We start from the raw sequence: 16690 nt of genomic DNA, 5'->3' as shown, positions 1-16690 counted from the left end.
TTGATACGTTGAACGGTGAGTTCATTAGCAGAAATTCACCGCTTTGGCTTTTATACGTTATAATCGGTCAGCTTTATTCTTAGTCGCCGATACTAACAACATTATTTCCACGATCGACCAGTCGAGACGAGCAATTTCATTCCGAAAACCGATTAACCAGCATCTGAGCTTCTCCATCGATCTATTGTAAATTCGCTGCAATTCCTCGAACTTTGAATTCAATTTCTGTCGTCTATACGCAGCTTCCGTTCTTCAGCGTTGGATACCGATTACGTCTCTTCGATATTCAACTACCAGTTTAGCACCAGGTGTTTATTATATTGAATAAACAAAACGATATCGTCCGGACTACATCAAGCGACGTAGTCAGCGACTCAAAGATCATTTCACGAATTCGTCAGTGTCGGCTTCGACCAGACACTGCAACGTACATCTTACAGCACAAAAATATCGTTACGGCCACAACTTATTTGTACAGTAACCCGAGGGGCTTGTGTGACCCGCAATAAAAACCCGCGGGTTTTTCTCTCCTATGAATTTCATTAAATTCGTTGTGTCAGAATCATTGGGAGAAGTAATAAAAAGGGCCCGGATAAATATGTATTAAAAATTACAAACTATGCACATATAATATAAGACTTGTGGAAAAAATATTGACTAAAAAATAAAAACGATTGTCGAATAAAACACACTTTATTTTGACATAAATTAAAGCGCGTTCAACTCGACAGTAGTTGTTATTTTTTACTCCATATTTTTTCCATAAGTCTATTATATGTGCATATTTTGTAATTTTTAACACGTATTCATCCACGCCCTGGTAATAAACAGCAGGAATTGACACTCCGAGGTGACGTTCGCAGTAAAGCGTGTCGTCTGGCCAAAGCTGCAGGTTCTACTCGCGTCAGGAGTCGGGCGGCTGACCGATAACGTCTCACACTACCGCTCACACATGTTGTCGCTACAAGCCGCCGGGCCGACCAACGTCGCCCGTTACTCCTGACTGACGTCGCGGCTGTCCGACCGGGTTACGAGTGCGACTACTGCACTTTCGCCCGACCCAACTCCGAGCCTTACTACTTCCAAGGCAGGTATCACCTTTAACGCAGAGCGACCATCCTCGCCGGGCGAAACGCGGATTGTTGGTGATGACGAAAATTGCGAAGACTGGCACGTATCTCGGAGAAGAGAAGAAAAGGAGAAATAACAGCAATGTTAATTTCCGGTGCAATAGGCTCTTTGTAGAAGCGTTTGTGAAGGCACACCAAAGTACGTTGAATTCACCATCAAAATTCACTTTCCTTTGAATTTCGGTAAATATTTGTTTCTTAACGGTGCTGTAAAAAGGTGGCAGTTTCTAGCAGCTAACATCGTGTCGCAAATTTGCGGGATTTTTACGTTGGCTGCAAACTTCCGACGCTTTTCGTGATTTTATGACAAAAATTTCTAACAGTGTGGGAGAAGGTCCTTGAAAAAGGTGCGAAACGACATGGCAGATTTTCCCGTGGGAATCCAGATTATAAAAATAGCCGTCTAGCTGGAAGGAGACATTCTGAAGTTCCGACTGGTGGATAAAATAGGGAATAAGTGTAGTAAGCCCGGAGTACTTGGGTCGTGCGCTGCATAATCCAAAACTCTGGTCTGACGACGGTGGTTCGAGTGCAGGGTACGGTGCTTAGGGTAGATGGCGGAGGGCGAAGGGCGAAGGGTGCGGAAAGAGGGCGGTGGGAAGGTACCCACGCCTTGTCGCTTCGCGTAAGGTGTTACAAGACGCGGGAGTCTCGGATGTCCCTGGACTCATCTGGTGATGCTGGGGGACAGAGACGCAGTGGGACCAGAAGAGGGCCAGAGTGTACCGTTGTAAAGGCATCGTCTCGATTTATTATTCTCACGCTTCTGGAATATGCAAGACGAACTTCCGAGCTAAATCTACACCTCGGTTCTCCCGCATTTCTCACGTACCTGGGTATCTATCCATCAACAATATTATCATTTTAAATCTCGTTCATTTTAACACCAGAATTGGCGTTAACCTCTTTTCTCTCTCTTGGCTATAAACAGAATTTTGTATCAATCCACTGCCGAAGATATAGGATACGTTTGTTGAAATAACTCTTTGTTTACTTCGTCGTCAAAGTTTGAGAAGAGGAGAGTGAAATTCGAGTAAAGAATTAAGGTGAACTGTCGGCACGAACACGCTAGAGTTTCCAAATTAGCAGCGAGGTAATTAACCTTTTATTTCATTCGGTTAATTAAACTGGATTCCCGATTCGTCGAATTAGTTAATCAACAGTCGAATATGTACCTATACATATATACATACATATATCTTGAAGCACTCTGTATTTTACCATGAGTCTTGTGCACGTGCTCGCATCTTCGGTTGTTGATTAGCTCATTCGACGAATTCCCGGCTTTAATTAGCCGGATAAAGTAACACGAGAAACTGAAGAAACGTTTCGTCGAAAGCTCAAAAGATCTGATGATGTTGATTCGCGTACTAATTAACGGTGCTCGTGAAACTGCCAAAAAATAAATTTATTAAAACTAATCGATCAATCGATTGTTTCGTACTTTTTTTAAACGGTGCATATGAAACCAAAATTTCGTAAATTTCATTACGCAGTCTTGAGAGCGGAAAAGTTTTTTGATTATTTATAGTTTCATTCAAAACATTTTTCAATTTCAGGTGAAATTATTCGCGTACCTTTCGATTATTACATCAAATAGGTGTTTAATAAGTAAGACAATGGTAATAATTGATACTCTAATCACATAAACTGATATTTTATTGTAACGTTTATGGGAGTAAAAAAAGAAAAACCGATTGCGAGGAAAAGTAATCTGGTCGGTCGGTTAATCGAGTTTGAAAAGTAATCGATTATTTTTGATCGTTCTTAATAACTTATGAGGGGTAAAACTACGATATATCGAGTAATATTCTCATAGGAAAAAATATCCCCATATATCGGAGCTTATAAGCCATTGTTCAGCGACATATGAATGTGCAGTTTTACATGCGGAAATTGGTAACCCGAAGTATACGTAGAAAAATTGAGGGAAAGATCCTTTCGCGGCTGATACTCGCCGGGGGAATAACGTGGGCGGTGAAATTAGGCAGTGAAATATTCATGTCTAGGTAGCCGCGTCGGAGCTGGTGGGACTTCCTCACGAGTGTCACTCCGGCGGTATCGTTCACTTTATTGCACAACGCGGTCGAAGAGTTTCGTCCACGTTTGTTGCCAGCTATGCTAAACCGTTTGGCTGCACTGTTATGATCCTCCGCATTGCATACCTCTGTTTTATATTATAATTTCTCGAGGAACGAAGCGGAGCCGACAGACGGACATGCAGGCTTACGCCAGTTCACCACTGTCACCAACGACTCTAGACTGGTTGGCATTCCCCCAACAAATTGTCGGACTGACTTTGGTTCTAAAAGACAGGATTTCGCCTTGATTTTATTCACCAACCTCGTCTGCTCTCCGCCTCACTTCCCCTTCGGCGAAAAATTGGTTTATGCAAAAAAAAAAAAAAAAAGAAATAGAAAAAAAAATTCCTTCTTGGACTCATATCTTCAGAGGTTCGCATCTTATGCTGGAGGAAATATTTCATACGATAATGGCGCGTCGTTGCAGTATTTCATTCCGGGATGTTAGTAACGCCTGAAGAATTCTCATTTCTTAAAATTTTGTTCTAATTTCATGCTAATATTCTGGCGAAATTAGTCAACCGCCTTATGAGCTGTGCGTCGAGTAATTGCAGCACGCGGGGAAAATGTTTTCTTTGAAAATTGCGTATTCAAAAATCAAGGATGAGAACAGAGAATAAAAGATACTATAGATGTTCAGTTTAACTCAAAGAGAGACGTGAGAGTGAAGGAAAAATGACCAGAAAGAATAATATTCGTCGTTGTTACAACGATTTGTGAAAAATTCTTCAAGATTTTATTATTCCTGAATAGACTTTTTCCCCTCTTGAATCAGCCAGTGCAATATTTTATATACATGCTTGTGTTTCACGAATTTGGAATGTAAATACGTACCTTTTGTATCTTGGAACTTTCTGTTTTGTGGAAAACGATTTAGATTTTAGATATCATTCTGAAACGTTAGATACGTAAAAACGTAAAAACGTCGCATGTTTGCAGATAAACTTTTTCAGAGTGCGAGGCTTCCCTTAAAACATTTTTCTGCAAAGCAGTAATATCGCTCTTTGAAATATCTCACAAACGTATTTACACTGTCGGAGAATCGAGGATGATCTCCGGGGTTATATCTGACTTAAAATTCCTGTCGCGCGTCGCGATATTCGAGCGACGGAGTTTCAGCAGTAAGTTGTTCAGACGGTCTAGTTCATTTTCGCCGGGTCAGCTAATAGAGAGGAATGTAATCGGCGAAGAATCGCCACTGCAGTATCCAGACACAAGGATACACGCCGACAATGAGCTAGGAGAGTAGCTGACGTGAGTCGTGGGCGTGCGACTCGGTGAGCATTGTGTACGAGTGTGCCTAGTTAGGTGCTACTTTATGGGCAGTAAATGCCCTCGTAAACACGACGGACACGCTAGCCTTGTCTCCTGTTCCCGAGGCAAAACGTTTCCGAGGATCTATGACGCCCCGCGTAACATCCGATAGCTGCGATCCTCGCCTTGCAAACAGGCAAATCACTCCTGCATGTGTGCGCCGATGCTTATCTGCGGCGATACGTTTTGACGACGGAAATGCGTAACGGGTACGAGGAGTGCTTCGGGATGAATATCAAGGTAACCTTTGACCGGGCACCGAATGTTTCGAAAAGAAAAAAAATTAAAGAAAACCAAAAGCAAAGGTAACTTTCGTAATTGGTCTTCTCCGGAAAAATTTCATACGATTATTAACAATTCATCGTGCAGCATGGCGTCATTAGACTTGGAGCGAGTTCTCATCGTCGATCGGTAATCGATTACGAACAGCTGGGAAGTCTGGGGACTTTCTCCTCGTCTATCTGCTTTATCTTACTCTCTCTCTCATTGCTTCTATCCCTCCTGTCGCTTGCAGTTACTGCAAATACTTTAATCTCATCGCATTTCCGCTAGGCACCGAGGCTGACGTCAAGCAAAGCCGAAGCAAAGCCCAAGCTTCGAGCTTGTAGCCCGGTAAGTTGGGCGCCCCTCGTCCTCCGCGACAGCGTCTATGTTCCGGATAAAAGTAAGCCGATAAGTCGCACTTTTTAACCATCTCAAGGTATAATAACACTGTATAGGTATATCATCGTCGGCCACCGCTGTGAGTTTTCCTTCGCTCCTGATCACCATTCGCTACTCTAACAGCGATGCCAGTTGAAATGGTGTTACGTACTTTCGGCCAGCGCTACGGAGGGGGAGATTAGAGATAACAGAGCCGAAACAGTCGGCCAGGTGTTACTATATACGCGGTTTATCTAGCCTCCGGCAGCTGCCACGATGAGGAGATAGACCGCCCGCCACCTTTGTCTCAAGCGAGGCGCAAGAGTCTCGAAGTTAGCTGTTTCTCAATCGTTTGCAACTAGATTAAAGTAGTTTAGATCGGTGGCTCGCCGGTCCGGGGGGTAAAAGAGTTTCTTCCGTTTTCGCTGAGTGTGGTTGGGAGAGCGAAGAGGGGAGAGGCGAGAGGGGAGAGGGGAGAGGGGAGAGTGGAGAGCTGAGGGAGGATGAGAGACCATCTCTGCAGCATAAGCTCTCCTCGATTGATTCTATTTGTACCGGATGCGCTTCTCGGAAATAAAATCGCAATAAGTTCCGGGTCGGAGGAAGTAACGAATTCGCGTTGTCGTCGTACCCGAGATGGCTGAGGAATGCACGATGATTGCGGATATATTGCTAGACGAGATTGAAATTGCACAATTTCTGTATTGATTTATTATTATTGTACGGTTATGTGAGCCAAGGTACGCTTTAATCGATTTTGTTACGACTAGTTTTCAGTTTACGAATATTATACATGTTTTGTTTTTTTCTTAACCTCTCTTACTTCCTGCTCGCCTTTTCTCTATCACCGATCTTTCTCTCTCTCTCTCTCTCTCTCTCTTTTTCTCTTTCACACTCGCTCCTTTCTTCTCCCTGTTTTCCATCCCCTGTACAGCCCGTGGCTAATTATTTCTACATAATTTAATGCAATTTCAGAACTCGAAATTAGATGATCATTCTTTTCCTCTCTCCTTCATCCCCCAGCGTCTGGATGTAACGCTGTTTATTCATTTTTCAGATACACCAAGAGATAAATTCGTCATATTGAGTAAGAAACATTTATTAACCATGCGATAAGATATTGACGATGTACACGAAGGACATTTGCGTGTATCCGAAAATTTACATATGACTTCGACTAATATATGACTAACCGCAAATGATCAAGGTAGCCAACAATTTTCGGAAAAGTAATAACATAATTTCTTTATTCGATTTCTTATCTGTTTAAAAGACCTCGGATACGTACAATGATTCAACAAGATCTAGTTACTTCAGAGTTACGAGAGCTTCTGATGGCAAGCAATGTTAGTTTCATACATAAGGAGCTGGTTGCAGTGATCCGCGAGTTATTTTTATCAAGGTTAATTTTCTCTCGCGTAATACTATGTCACAAATTAATTACGCGTCGCGAGCTATTGGGTTATTCAACACTAATGAATTTACTCCGCACTCAGGGCGCTTCTATTTTTTTTTTTTTTTTACCGAGTAATAAAATGTTCGGTAATCAAGGCTTGGCATGTTTTAATTAGCGTATTAATAATATACACGTAAATTGAAAATAGCGTTGTTTCTTAATCAGAGTGTAATCAATCCGAGCAGATTATTTTTTGGTTTTGTTTTACAGTTTAGTTTTCTATTTTTCTCCAAAGTTTTTCGTCACCTTTCGTATTGAAAATTTGTTCACTTCTACCAGTCTGTCTGTCCGTCTGTCCGTCTGTCTATCCATCTGCCTTGTCGTTTTCCAATATACCGAGAACACGCGTTCTCTCCCTGTATCAACCTCGTTTCCGCTAGCGCTGCTTCTCCGTCGACAGGCTTCTCCAAGGTCTTTTCAAAGATCAACGTCGTGCTTGTAGATTCTGTTCTAGATATGGAGCAGAAAAAAAAAAATAATCGTCTTCCACGGAAATTAGCTGATAAGATACCTTTTCATGATTTTCGCAATCATTGTATAGATAGTTATTATTGTCGTTTCGGTGAAAGTTCTGTGATCCCTTCGTTTCCTTATACGTACTTCTCTTCCTCTCTGTCGATTCTTCATTGTCTTCAGGAATAGAAGTAAAGATATATAGAATAATTTAGGAAGCACTTTGGTGCGCCTCGTAATCGTTCTGCACCCGTTTCCGTCCTCATCCTCCTCGCTCCGTATCTTCTTCTTCTTCTTCTTCTTCTTCTTATTCTCTCTTTCGCTCTTCTCTTTCTCTCTCCGTTTTCCTGCCCACCCCCGCAACATCTTTTTTCTTCCATCTTACCGTTTCCTGCACATTTTTCAGGCTCTTTTTCTCCACCTCGCTCGAGAGTGGTTTATGAATTGTTTGTCCAAAGTTACGGCCCTCGGGTCCAAGTAACCGTGAACCGTCGCTGCGAGTTTCGCCACTACCTATACTATACGCGCTGCTCTCGGTGACGTTGCCTTGGATTACAGGTCTCGAGAAGATACAGGTTAAGAGCAGCCAAGACTCGATTCTGGATCCTCGATCCTTGAAACTCGGTACGGCGCCAGGAACAACCGATACCTCATACCTTACGTCCCAGCCGCTGTCCACTTGGCGAAATGGATCCCATTCAGCATTGGAACGAGCCCCGTACAATTTTCTTTTCCGACAACATTTGTTATTCCTTTGTGTACATGTTGTTTATACGAATACACACACAGGCACACACACACACAAAAGCACATGTCTCATCAACCACGCGCCATTCATCCTCGCCTCGAAATCTTTCGGTGGATATCCAACAAAGGGAACGACAAAAATAGTCCCTGCAGTTTGGCAGCTGCAGTGGGGGCGGCATTACCGGCTTTCCCGCCCTGGGAGATGGATGAAGCACTTGATTCCTACACTGCAGGCAGTGCCCGGGAGGTATTTTCGCCTGTCCCGCAGCCCGTTCCCCGTATTGCGATAAACCACCCGCAGAAGGAACGGATTCGCGTCGGGAAATAAGCAATTGCCGGAGGTTGGGGGTGTAGGGTATATACAGCTCGGCGGCGAGATACTAATGGGGCAAATAAATGGGGTAGGGCGATACGCGAAACATGGATACAAGATACGATATCGCCGCCGCGAGGCGTCGCTTCTCACCCTCAAATTATACAACTACCGCGGTAGAAACGTTCGGCACGCTGCTATTCGGCGCTCGGTGCTTGGGTGAAAGAAAAAAGAAGAAAAAATAAATGAATAAAAACCATAAAACAATGCATATTAACGCGTTTCGCCGACGACCCGTTACGAGTACTCTTTCAGCAGCTATACCGTGGCCTGCACAGTGGAACGATAAATGGCAAATATGTGGGGGGTAAATACGTAGCAGAAACCCGGTAAACAGCAGCTGAGCTTGCAGCGTTATACACGCAGCGACGCGCCCCGTTCGCGGTAATGGCAATTTATATTAATTAGGGGATGCTGAGGCAACGCCGTACAGCCTCGCGAGCGCGGTTGCAATCCGTGTTCGACATAAATTACGGAGCTAATGATGAATGCGAGATGTGCCCCGTGCAAATGCGACATTGCCTCGTCACGCGTGTGCGACCACCCCTTCTGATCGTGTTTACTACGATTGGCTTTGTGCTTGCTCAGCCCGTAACGCCCCGACGACGAGAAGAGGCGATGGGTTTCATTCCCGAGTATCGTCGCTTGTAGGGATGGTACTCAGCGACGAGACAAGCAGTCGTCCGATCTTCGCGAGACAAACCGTGTCACAACCTGTCGTGCTAACGAGGCGAAAAACTACCCCAAACTTTTATCCTCGTGACGCAGGTGCTCCGGCAAGACGGCGACCATTGATTGTTGCGCTGTGCTCGGTTCAATTCGCAAAAATCATTCCCCCTCCCTCCCTCCCTCCCTCCCTCTCTCCACGTGCCAAACTCGGAAATGAAATTGAACGCGTATAACGTGGGGTGCGGTTTTGTCGAGTTAACCGCTAATTTCGTTCCCTTGCTACGTATAATTCTGTTACTCTTTGTACAAATTGGTGCCAATTCGAAGTATATATGTATAATGTATGTATGTACATAGGCGTTGATAATACCACGACACGATTTCACCGAAGGGGAAAATTTCATTCGGATGACAATGGTATTGTTGAAACTCTGTATGTACGACAAAAATCAGATGTGGAATTAATTCCGTCGCTGAAAAAATATGTATACATTGGACCGTGTTAAAAAAAAAATAGTTTTTTTTTTCTTTCAAAATTCAAGTCAAAAATTTTGCTTTAAATGATGAAAAAAATATGCTGTCCAAATTTCAGCATATTCATTTTTAGAGGTGCATTCATTGCGATTTTCATTTCCCATTTGAATGATATGGGAACATTTTTTTTTAACTTAGGACTCCTACAACTTTTTGTTGGGAATTCAATGATATCGAAAAAAATCTACTTTTTAAAAAGTTATTTGAGATCAAAAGTTATTTGCGGAACCGCGATGAATACGATATCGCACCTATACGAACTTGACTTAGTATCATATCGTTAAGTTAATTTTTTTCGTTGGTAAAGATAGAAAGAATTTTACATACTATTCCACGGTCATTGTTTTCCAATTCCATTGTCGACGTTCGTACCACTTATTTCATAGTTGAGAACCGTATAGTTGGTGTGTGGATTTTTTTCAGTGTTATAATTACAATACGCGTACATACAAATTGTCGACATTTTATTGGAGCTCGTAATTGTGCAAGAAAATATGCACGAATAAATTAATAAAGAGCACAACTTTGAACGAATATAATAAAATTGTAAAAATATTGGATTAAAGAGTGTCGACAGACTGCGAGACCAAAATGATTGCAGCGTGTTTCATTCGATTCAATTCTGCAGTTTTGTCTGTCTTGACTGTGATTTCCTCGAGACCAAAGTAGGTACGATATACGCGGCGGAAGGCGACCGTGATTTGAAATCGTTGAATCCAGTTCGTTAGAAATTGACGTCTTCGGAGATTCGTTCTCGCAGTCATCTCTGCAGGGTCCCTGGGTTATCCATTGAACTTGGGTATAGCCGGCGCAGGGCGTTTTAACGAGTTGGCCAACTCTCTCTCGCTTGCTATTCGCTCGTTACCTCTGAATACTCGGTATACGTATATCCCCGTCGGGTCCTCCGCCCTCTCGATTCCATTTCGCCACGTTTCCATGAAATTCTTGAGCACACTGCCCGCATACCGCCGACTGCAGCCGCTTCGAGATCCTCCGCTTTGTCCCGTCTCAAGAATATAAGGGTATATATACATAACCCGCCTTGGCAGAACGAGTCGTGCCACGGGTAAAGGGATTTCGTGCTCTCTTCCGGCTTCCCGCATGCAGAAATAAGGGAGGAGAAAAAATGAATCGAAATAGGGGAAAAAAATTGCGGATTTTAACTCAAAATTCCCCCGCTTTGGTGAACCGCGCATGAGACGATCCCGTCTGTAACTCAATCGCAGCGTCTCCGTTTCGTATAGTTTGCAAACAAGGCGATGTGACCCGATCCTGCTGCAGCGTCATCTTTGGTGATATACCTTGATTTGTGCAGCTACGCCGGAAACCCGACGCTCCTCCCGGGTGTATCCGGAAGACTAGACGTCGTCGAGCACGTGTATCGCGATTCGCTCAGGGATATACCTACCAGTCGGGTGAAAGGGTGCGAGAAGGAATTAAGTGGCGTAAATATTTACGCTGCAATCAAGTAGCAGACACCAGGCACTGCGATACTGATTGTCATTTATACCCACCCGAACCTCCTGCCTCTCCGAGTACCGGAGCTGCACACTTCCGGTCGCGAATATCAGCCGAATCTGCTGTCTTGTCTTGTACCGTCTCTTTGTCTCTCTCCCTCTCTCTCTCTCTTTACTGTTGACTCTTCTCATTTTAGCCAAAGGCTTCTTACGGTCCCGCCAAATTCTGTAGACGCTTCTAACGAGACAAACTTCGTTTCGTATTCGGAATAACTGTTGTTCTAATTTCACGAATCACTATTATAGGGCACCCTGATAATTTTCACGTGCAATAATAATCTTTCTGTAAATTAATTGCATCGCTTGCAAATTTTTAATTTGTATATTGTTAGTCCAGTCAATAGTGAGTAAAAAAGGGCCTTTGCCCTACAAAAGATGGTGTAATGATGATTTTGATACATGTTATCTAGTTCTGGGCCCTGATGGAAAATCTGAGTTTTCGACCTTGGGGGGAGGGGTCGGCGCGGTGTGCCATATTGGATTAAAGGCACAAAAATTGATTCCTTAGAAATAATTCCTGAAGGGTTGATCCCGCGTCAATAGTGTCTTAAAAAATGTTTAAGGAGACTGAATTCCCTACATTGTTCATAGAATCACTTTTTTTTTATCAGTTTGATGTGTAACGAGTGATTTGGAAAAAAAAGCAAAAATGTTTTCCACCTTTAATCCAACATTTTTCATCGGGCCCTGGAACTAAATAACATACATCAAAATCGTTATTACACCACGTCTTGTAGGGCCAAAATCCCTATTGACTGAACTATGTAAGCATATCTACATGTTTGAAGATACTATCGGCAAATCTTCTCTTCAGCGATCGCTTAATCAATGAAATGATTTCCTTTGATGTGATTTTGCGCCAGGAAATCCCGCGCGCATTAGAACGGTTTGTGGAAAACGGTGATTTCTGGTACAATGAAAGATTCTCGAGGCTCCGTCTGAACTGTTGATTTTTTTTTCCGGACAATAGCTGTCCATTAGGCCGGCGTAGTTTTTTGGGTTATATTCGTATTGCGAGAGAGAGGTGAAAGCGAGGATTGAGAATCGCGAAGCCGATTTCTCTCGGCTCGTAATAAATCTTTTTGCTATTCTTGCGGCAACAATGACAGGTCGTTACTCTGCAACAACAGCTATGAATGCCAATGTACCTACACTGAATCGGTGGTGGGCGAGTCTCATTTCTCCGCGAGTCACGAACTCGGCTGTAGCTCTGCTTCTTATTCGAAAAGATTGTAGCGAAGCATTGAAAGTCGAGAAAGTGTTCTACGACGGATTCCGCGGTCGCTAAAACAACGATGGAAAATTGAAAACAGAAGTGAAATGAACGAGGATAGACAATGCATGTATTCGTGAAAGTTTCGCAGAGGAAAAGTTGGTACTCGATAAAATCAATTTCTCCCGAAAGTGGCAAATTCGGAAGATGAGGTTGCGTCAATAGGTAATACGCGTAATTTGTTTTTGTCCGAATAATATAAGGGAAAAATGTCGGAGAGGTTTGCCGTATTATACGTATCCAGTACAGAGCGTGAGGCATTCCGACTCGAGCGACGCTAACTTGAGGAGAAGTTTTTTTGAAAGGGAGGCTAGGCTCCGCAGATGGGCGACATTTGTTGAAGTCACGGAAAGACTGGGGCTGGAGTTAAAGCCGAGGGTGACCCGGTTCAAGGGGAGGCAAAAGTTGTCGTCGAACTTGTATAGCTGCGAAAAAAAGTAGGGGGGAAGAACGAGAAAAATGGGAAAGTGAAAAAAGAAGAGACCGAAGAAAATAGCAATGAGAACTTGAACGATCTGGCCGACGTGAAAAAACCTAAGCAAGACAGTTTCCAAGTCCCACCAGCCGATGGATTCGCCAAGCATTTACATTTACATCTTAACTTCTTTCATCCACGTCTCTCGTGTTCATCCGTTCGATGGAATGTTGTCGAAGTTGGTAACTCAACATTGTTTGACTTCAAAGATTAGGGAATACCGGAAAAGTGGAAAAGTGAAGTGAAGTCCGATTTCCACTTCATGGCAAGGATAAATACCATAAATTTTTGAATAGCTTATAAACCGCGTTCGAATGTTTTTGATGAATTGTGCACGGTAAAGTTTCGTTATCTACGGATAAATGACCGAAAGAATGTTGATATTTCCTATTGAATTTCGGTCATTATCGTTCATCGAATTGGGATCGTAAAATCTTTATTCTCCACGAATTTGGCGGTGAAAAAACCGTGCATGCTTTTTTACTAAGTGGAGTGTGAAACGTTGGTTTGGAAAACCTGAAATTTCGAGGAAATTTTTATCGCTCAGTTACTGGTAAATCTGAACAGAAATCGATGATGAATTATTCGTTTTTCCTTCAGCAGCGGTCGTGGTTTTCAATCGAAGTAAAAACTTCGATATCCACTGAAAAGCGAGGCTTTTGGAGTGGCAAATTAGCATAGAGCGGCGTGGATGGAGTAGAAAAAAGTTAAAGCTCGATGTAAAAATTTAAGGGTGGTTATATACGTCCATGGTGAATGAACGAATTAACGTTGGCAGAGATTCGTTGCAGAGGTTTTAGTACATGTTTCGGATAGAAGAATTTTCGGTCTGGGAAAAATATCACTTTTTAATTTGACACCATTTTCGTAAACTATTGTGCTGATAATACATTTTTAACTAGGATCTATAGCGATGGTATTTTCATATGATTTTTCCAAATTTTACTGCGAAATCACGTGATTCCATGTCAAGTTGAATTCTTTCGGCACTCGCACCTGCACGTTACTTACCGACACTTGAATCCGAGTGAATGCCCCGAAGAGGGATCGGGCCGGAGAGAAGTTGGAAACGAAAATAACGCCGAGAAGCAACAATCGACGATAAATGTACGAGGCCTGTGATGTAATAAAGCAGGTATTAACGGGGAGGAGACGAGAAAGCCGGTCTTTGTAATCAGCTTCGACGTTTACACCGCAGGATCACGGGTCTCCTATCCTCGGGTCCTGCCGCTCGATCTCCGCTCTCCCGACTTCCCATTTTCCCGGAATCCTGGAACCGGGATCCCGGTTTCGCCCGGCCTCGGGGCGACGGGACGCGACTCGCGGGGTGACGTATGGCCGGCATTTATACCGACAGTCCCGGCCGTCCCAGCTATTCCGACTCCGGGAGATTTATTCCGCACAGTTATTGGAGTTATACAAAGGATTTTTCCAACTGATCCCATAAAGTATCTGCGCTTGATGCCTATTATTTACGCGGTTAGTTGGCGCGAAAGGCGCTATAACGCCGCTTCGTCCGCGCGGCCTGCGCCAAGCATTGTTTACGACGCCCTGTATGCCTACACCTACACCTACACTTATACCTCCGCCAGTCCCGTTTTCCGTTTGTTCATTTCACCGTGCGATTCTTTCCCTCTTCGTACTTTTCTCCCTTTACCACATTTCGCGCCGGTTGTTCATCCCCGTAATGGACGAGCCCTGTTTTCGGATATTCATCGCGGATCGCTGCTCGAAACCTCGAAAAGTATTTCTCTCTCGCAGCGGCTGCACGGCGATCGGCTTTGGAAAAGCTGATGCAAGTTCGTTATGCGCGGCAGACGCAGGAACGATGTACTCTCCGTTGCAGTTTAGGGGAGAATTTTCAACTTAATTTCTTTTCCTCCTACGCCGCCTGCAGTATATCCGGTTCGATCCCGAGATTTAAAGTTTCGCTCGCTCTCGCTAAGACGCCCGCGACCCTCGTCCTCTTCCCGTCCTCTGTTGCAAAACTCTTTTTATTCTTATTGCGAATTGCCGGTTCCCGGTTGCGAGTTGTAAGTTTCGAGCTGGCACTGTTCCTCGGTCTTCGGACTTTTTTCCTACCTTGCAATTCTTTCCTCGTACCACCTGCCGCGCAGTCTGGAACTTTCTTTTTCTCCTTCTTCGGTTTTTTTTTTTTGGTTTTTTTTTCCACCCCACCCCTGCCAAACTTTTCACCGGTTCTATAATTTACACATTTTATTGGCCGGGAAAGAGGAAATGAAACTCCGGATTCTCTTCTTCAGATCCGATTTTTGAACGTGGAAATTGGAAAAATTATTCTTGCCGGCGATCGTTTTCGTCGTCTCAAGACTCGGCTCCCTTTCCAACCTTTTCTCATTGCTCGCATCATTGTCGGATATACCTACCGAGTATCATATGTTCCTCGGTCTGTTTCAGGACTCTGAAGGAGACACGCCACTTCACGACGCCATCTCCAAGAAGCGGGACGACATGCTGGCTCTGTTGCTGGATCATGCGGCTGACATAACACTCACAAACAACAATGGATTCAACGCGCTACATCACGCTGCTCTACGTGGAAATCCAAGGTAAGTCTCTGCCTCTCGCTTTTATCAACACCGTGGTCTACTTTGGCGGAGGATATGCTGCAGTGCTTGAGAAGGAATGGCGCCGATGCGTCGTAAAGGCGACTCGAATTTAGACCTAAGAAACGAATTTTTTCATCCCAATACAAAGCCTGGAATTGCGAGGAATTCATTACTGAATTTAGGCGATCTACACCGTGATCAGCGTTCCCCATTTTCCACCGATGCTTGAGCTATTTCTGTACTCGCTTGAATAGACGTTCCAGGAATTTCTTTCATCGGGGGTCATTATAGTACTTTACTTTCCCGAGTCCAATCCGCGATTGAGGATAAATTTTGAGGGAACGGTTCGAGCGACGCGACGGTATATAATCGTCGAAACGAATCAATTTTACCATTTCTATTATACCCTAGCTTAGATTTATGGAAAAGATTATTGGCGGTAAATTAATTTCGTGAGTTATCAGGTCACTTTGATTAGCTCGGCGATTCCGATATCTTCTTTATGATACTAGGCGCTCCAATTCTGCCTTATTACGTGACGTTATTCACCCGCCGGTGGATATAAAGTCGAATAAGCCTTATAACTGCAATTTTGCAGAAACGAATTGAGCGGAAGAGAAGAAAAGTATTCCTCTCTCGCGAATCGTGAATTGAATCGACAATTTAATGTTTTGTGGTGAAAATTTTTACACCATAGCACCGATTGCGAGAGGCAGTTTTCAGAGTGTGTGCACAACATAAAAATTTTCGTTCTTTATCCTCCTGGTAAAGTGCAATAAAATTCAAGTAATCGAATAATCCGCCGCTGGCAGTGCGAGGAATTTATTTCCGTGCACGTAATTTTGCCCAGTTATATGAGCGAATGTGCGTAGAGCGTACCTGCTGTGCGTTGCGATATTACGCCACGCTTCGTTGTTCATTTTTATTTCTATTACCTCCGTGTTTGCAGGTTTTTTTTTTCTTTTTTGTTTTTTTTCGTTCTATTTTTTCTCTCTTCTTTCCCGTGTTTCTTTTATTACCAGCCTGGGGAAACAAAGGATGCGGATGTCGCTCAAAACGCTCCGCGTATGTTATTGCCGTTCGTCCAATTCTAGTTTTGCTACGATCGCAGTTTCACACAGCCGTCGTTAGGTATTACAACCCCCCTCCCCCCCTCCCCCTCCTCATCCCTCGCCTCACTTCACCTCGCCAAGGGTATGACGTCCACTTCCGAAATTGACAAACCAGAATATCGTTTCCACTCCCCCTCCTAACCGAATTCCATCGAAAGCCATTCGCGAACTCCGTCCAATCGCGGAAATTGACAATTTTCGAACAAAGCTGAAGAAGGAGGCGGGAGATATCGAGAGAGAAAGTGAAATGAAAATGTGGTTTAAAATAAACGTTCATGCCAAATTTTCTACCCTCTAAACGGTTTGATTGCATAAAACAAATACAATGTTACGAAAGATTTTTT

At 43.6% G+C, this 16690-nt stretch overlaps 1 protein-coding gene across 3 annotated transcripts in view; it reads left to right on the top strand.

Annotated features, from left to right (window-relative positions):
• LOC124298572 (E3 ubiquitin-protein ligase MIB1) overlaps positions 1-16690 on the top strand; it is a 247776-nt gene that overhangs the window by 38784 nt on the left and 192302 nt on the right. For all 3 annotated transcript variants that reach the window (XM_046750754.1, XM_046750753.1, XM_046750752.1), the window contains exon 9: positions 15083-15234. In XM_046750754.1, the coding sequence (XP_046606710.1) occupies positions 15083-15234 (152 nt within the window). The remainder of the gene's footprint in view (positions 1-15082; positions 15235-16690) is intronic.

This window comes from Neodiprion virginianus, chromosome 2, assembly GCF_021901495.1.
Source record: "Neodiprion virginianus isolate iyNeoVirg1 chromosome 2, iyNeoVirg1.1, whole genome shotgun sequence".
NCBI lineage: Eukaryota > Metazoa > Arthropoda > Insecta > Hymenoptera > Diprionidae > Neodiprion > Neodiprion virginianus.
Note: the sequence above shows the minus strand (reverse complement) of the source record. Positions and strands in the feature narration are given on the sequence as shown.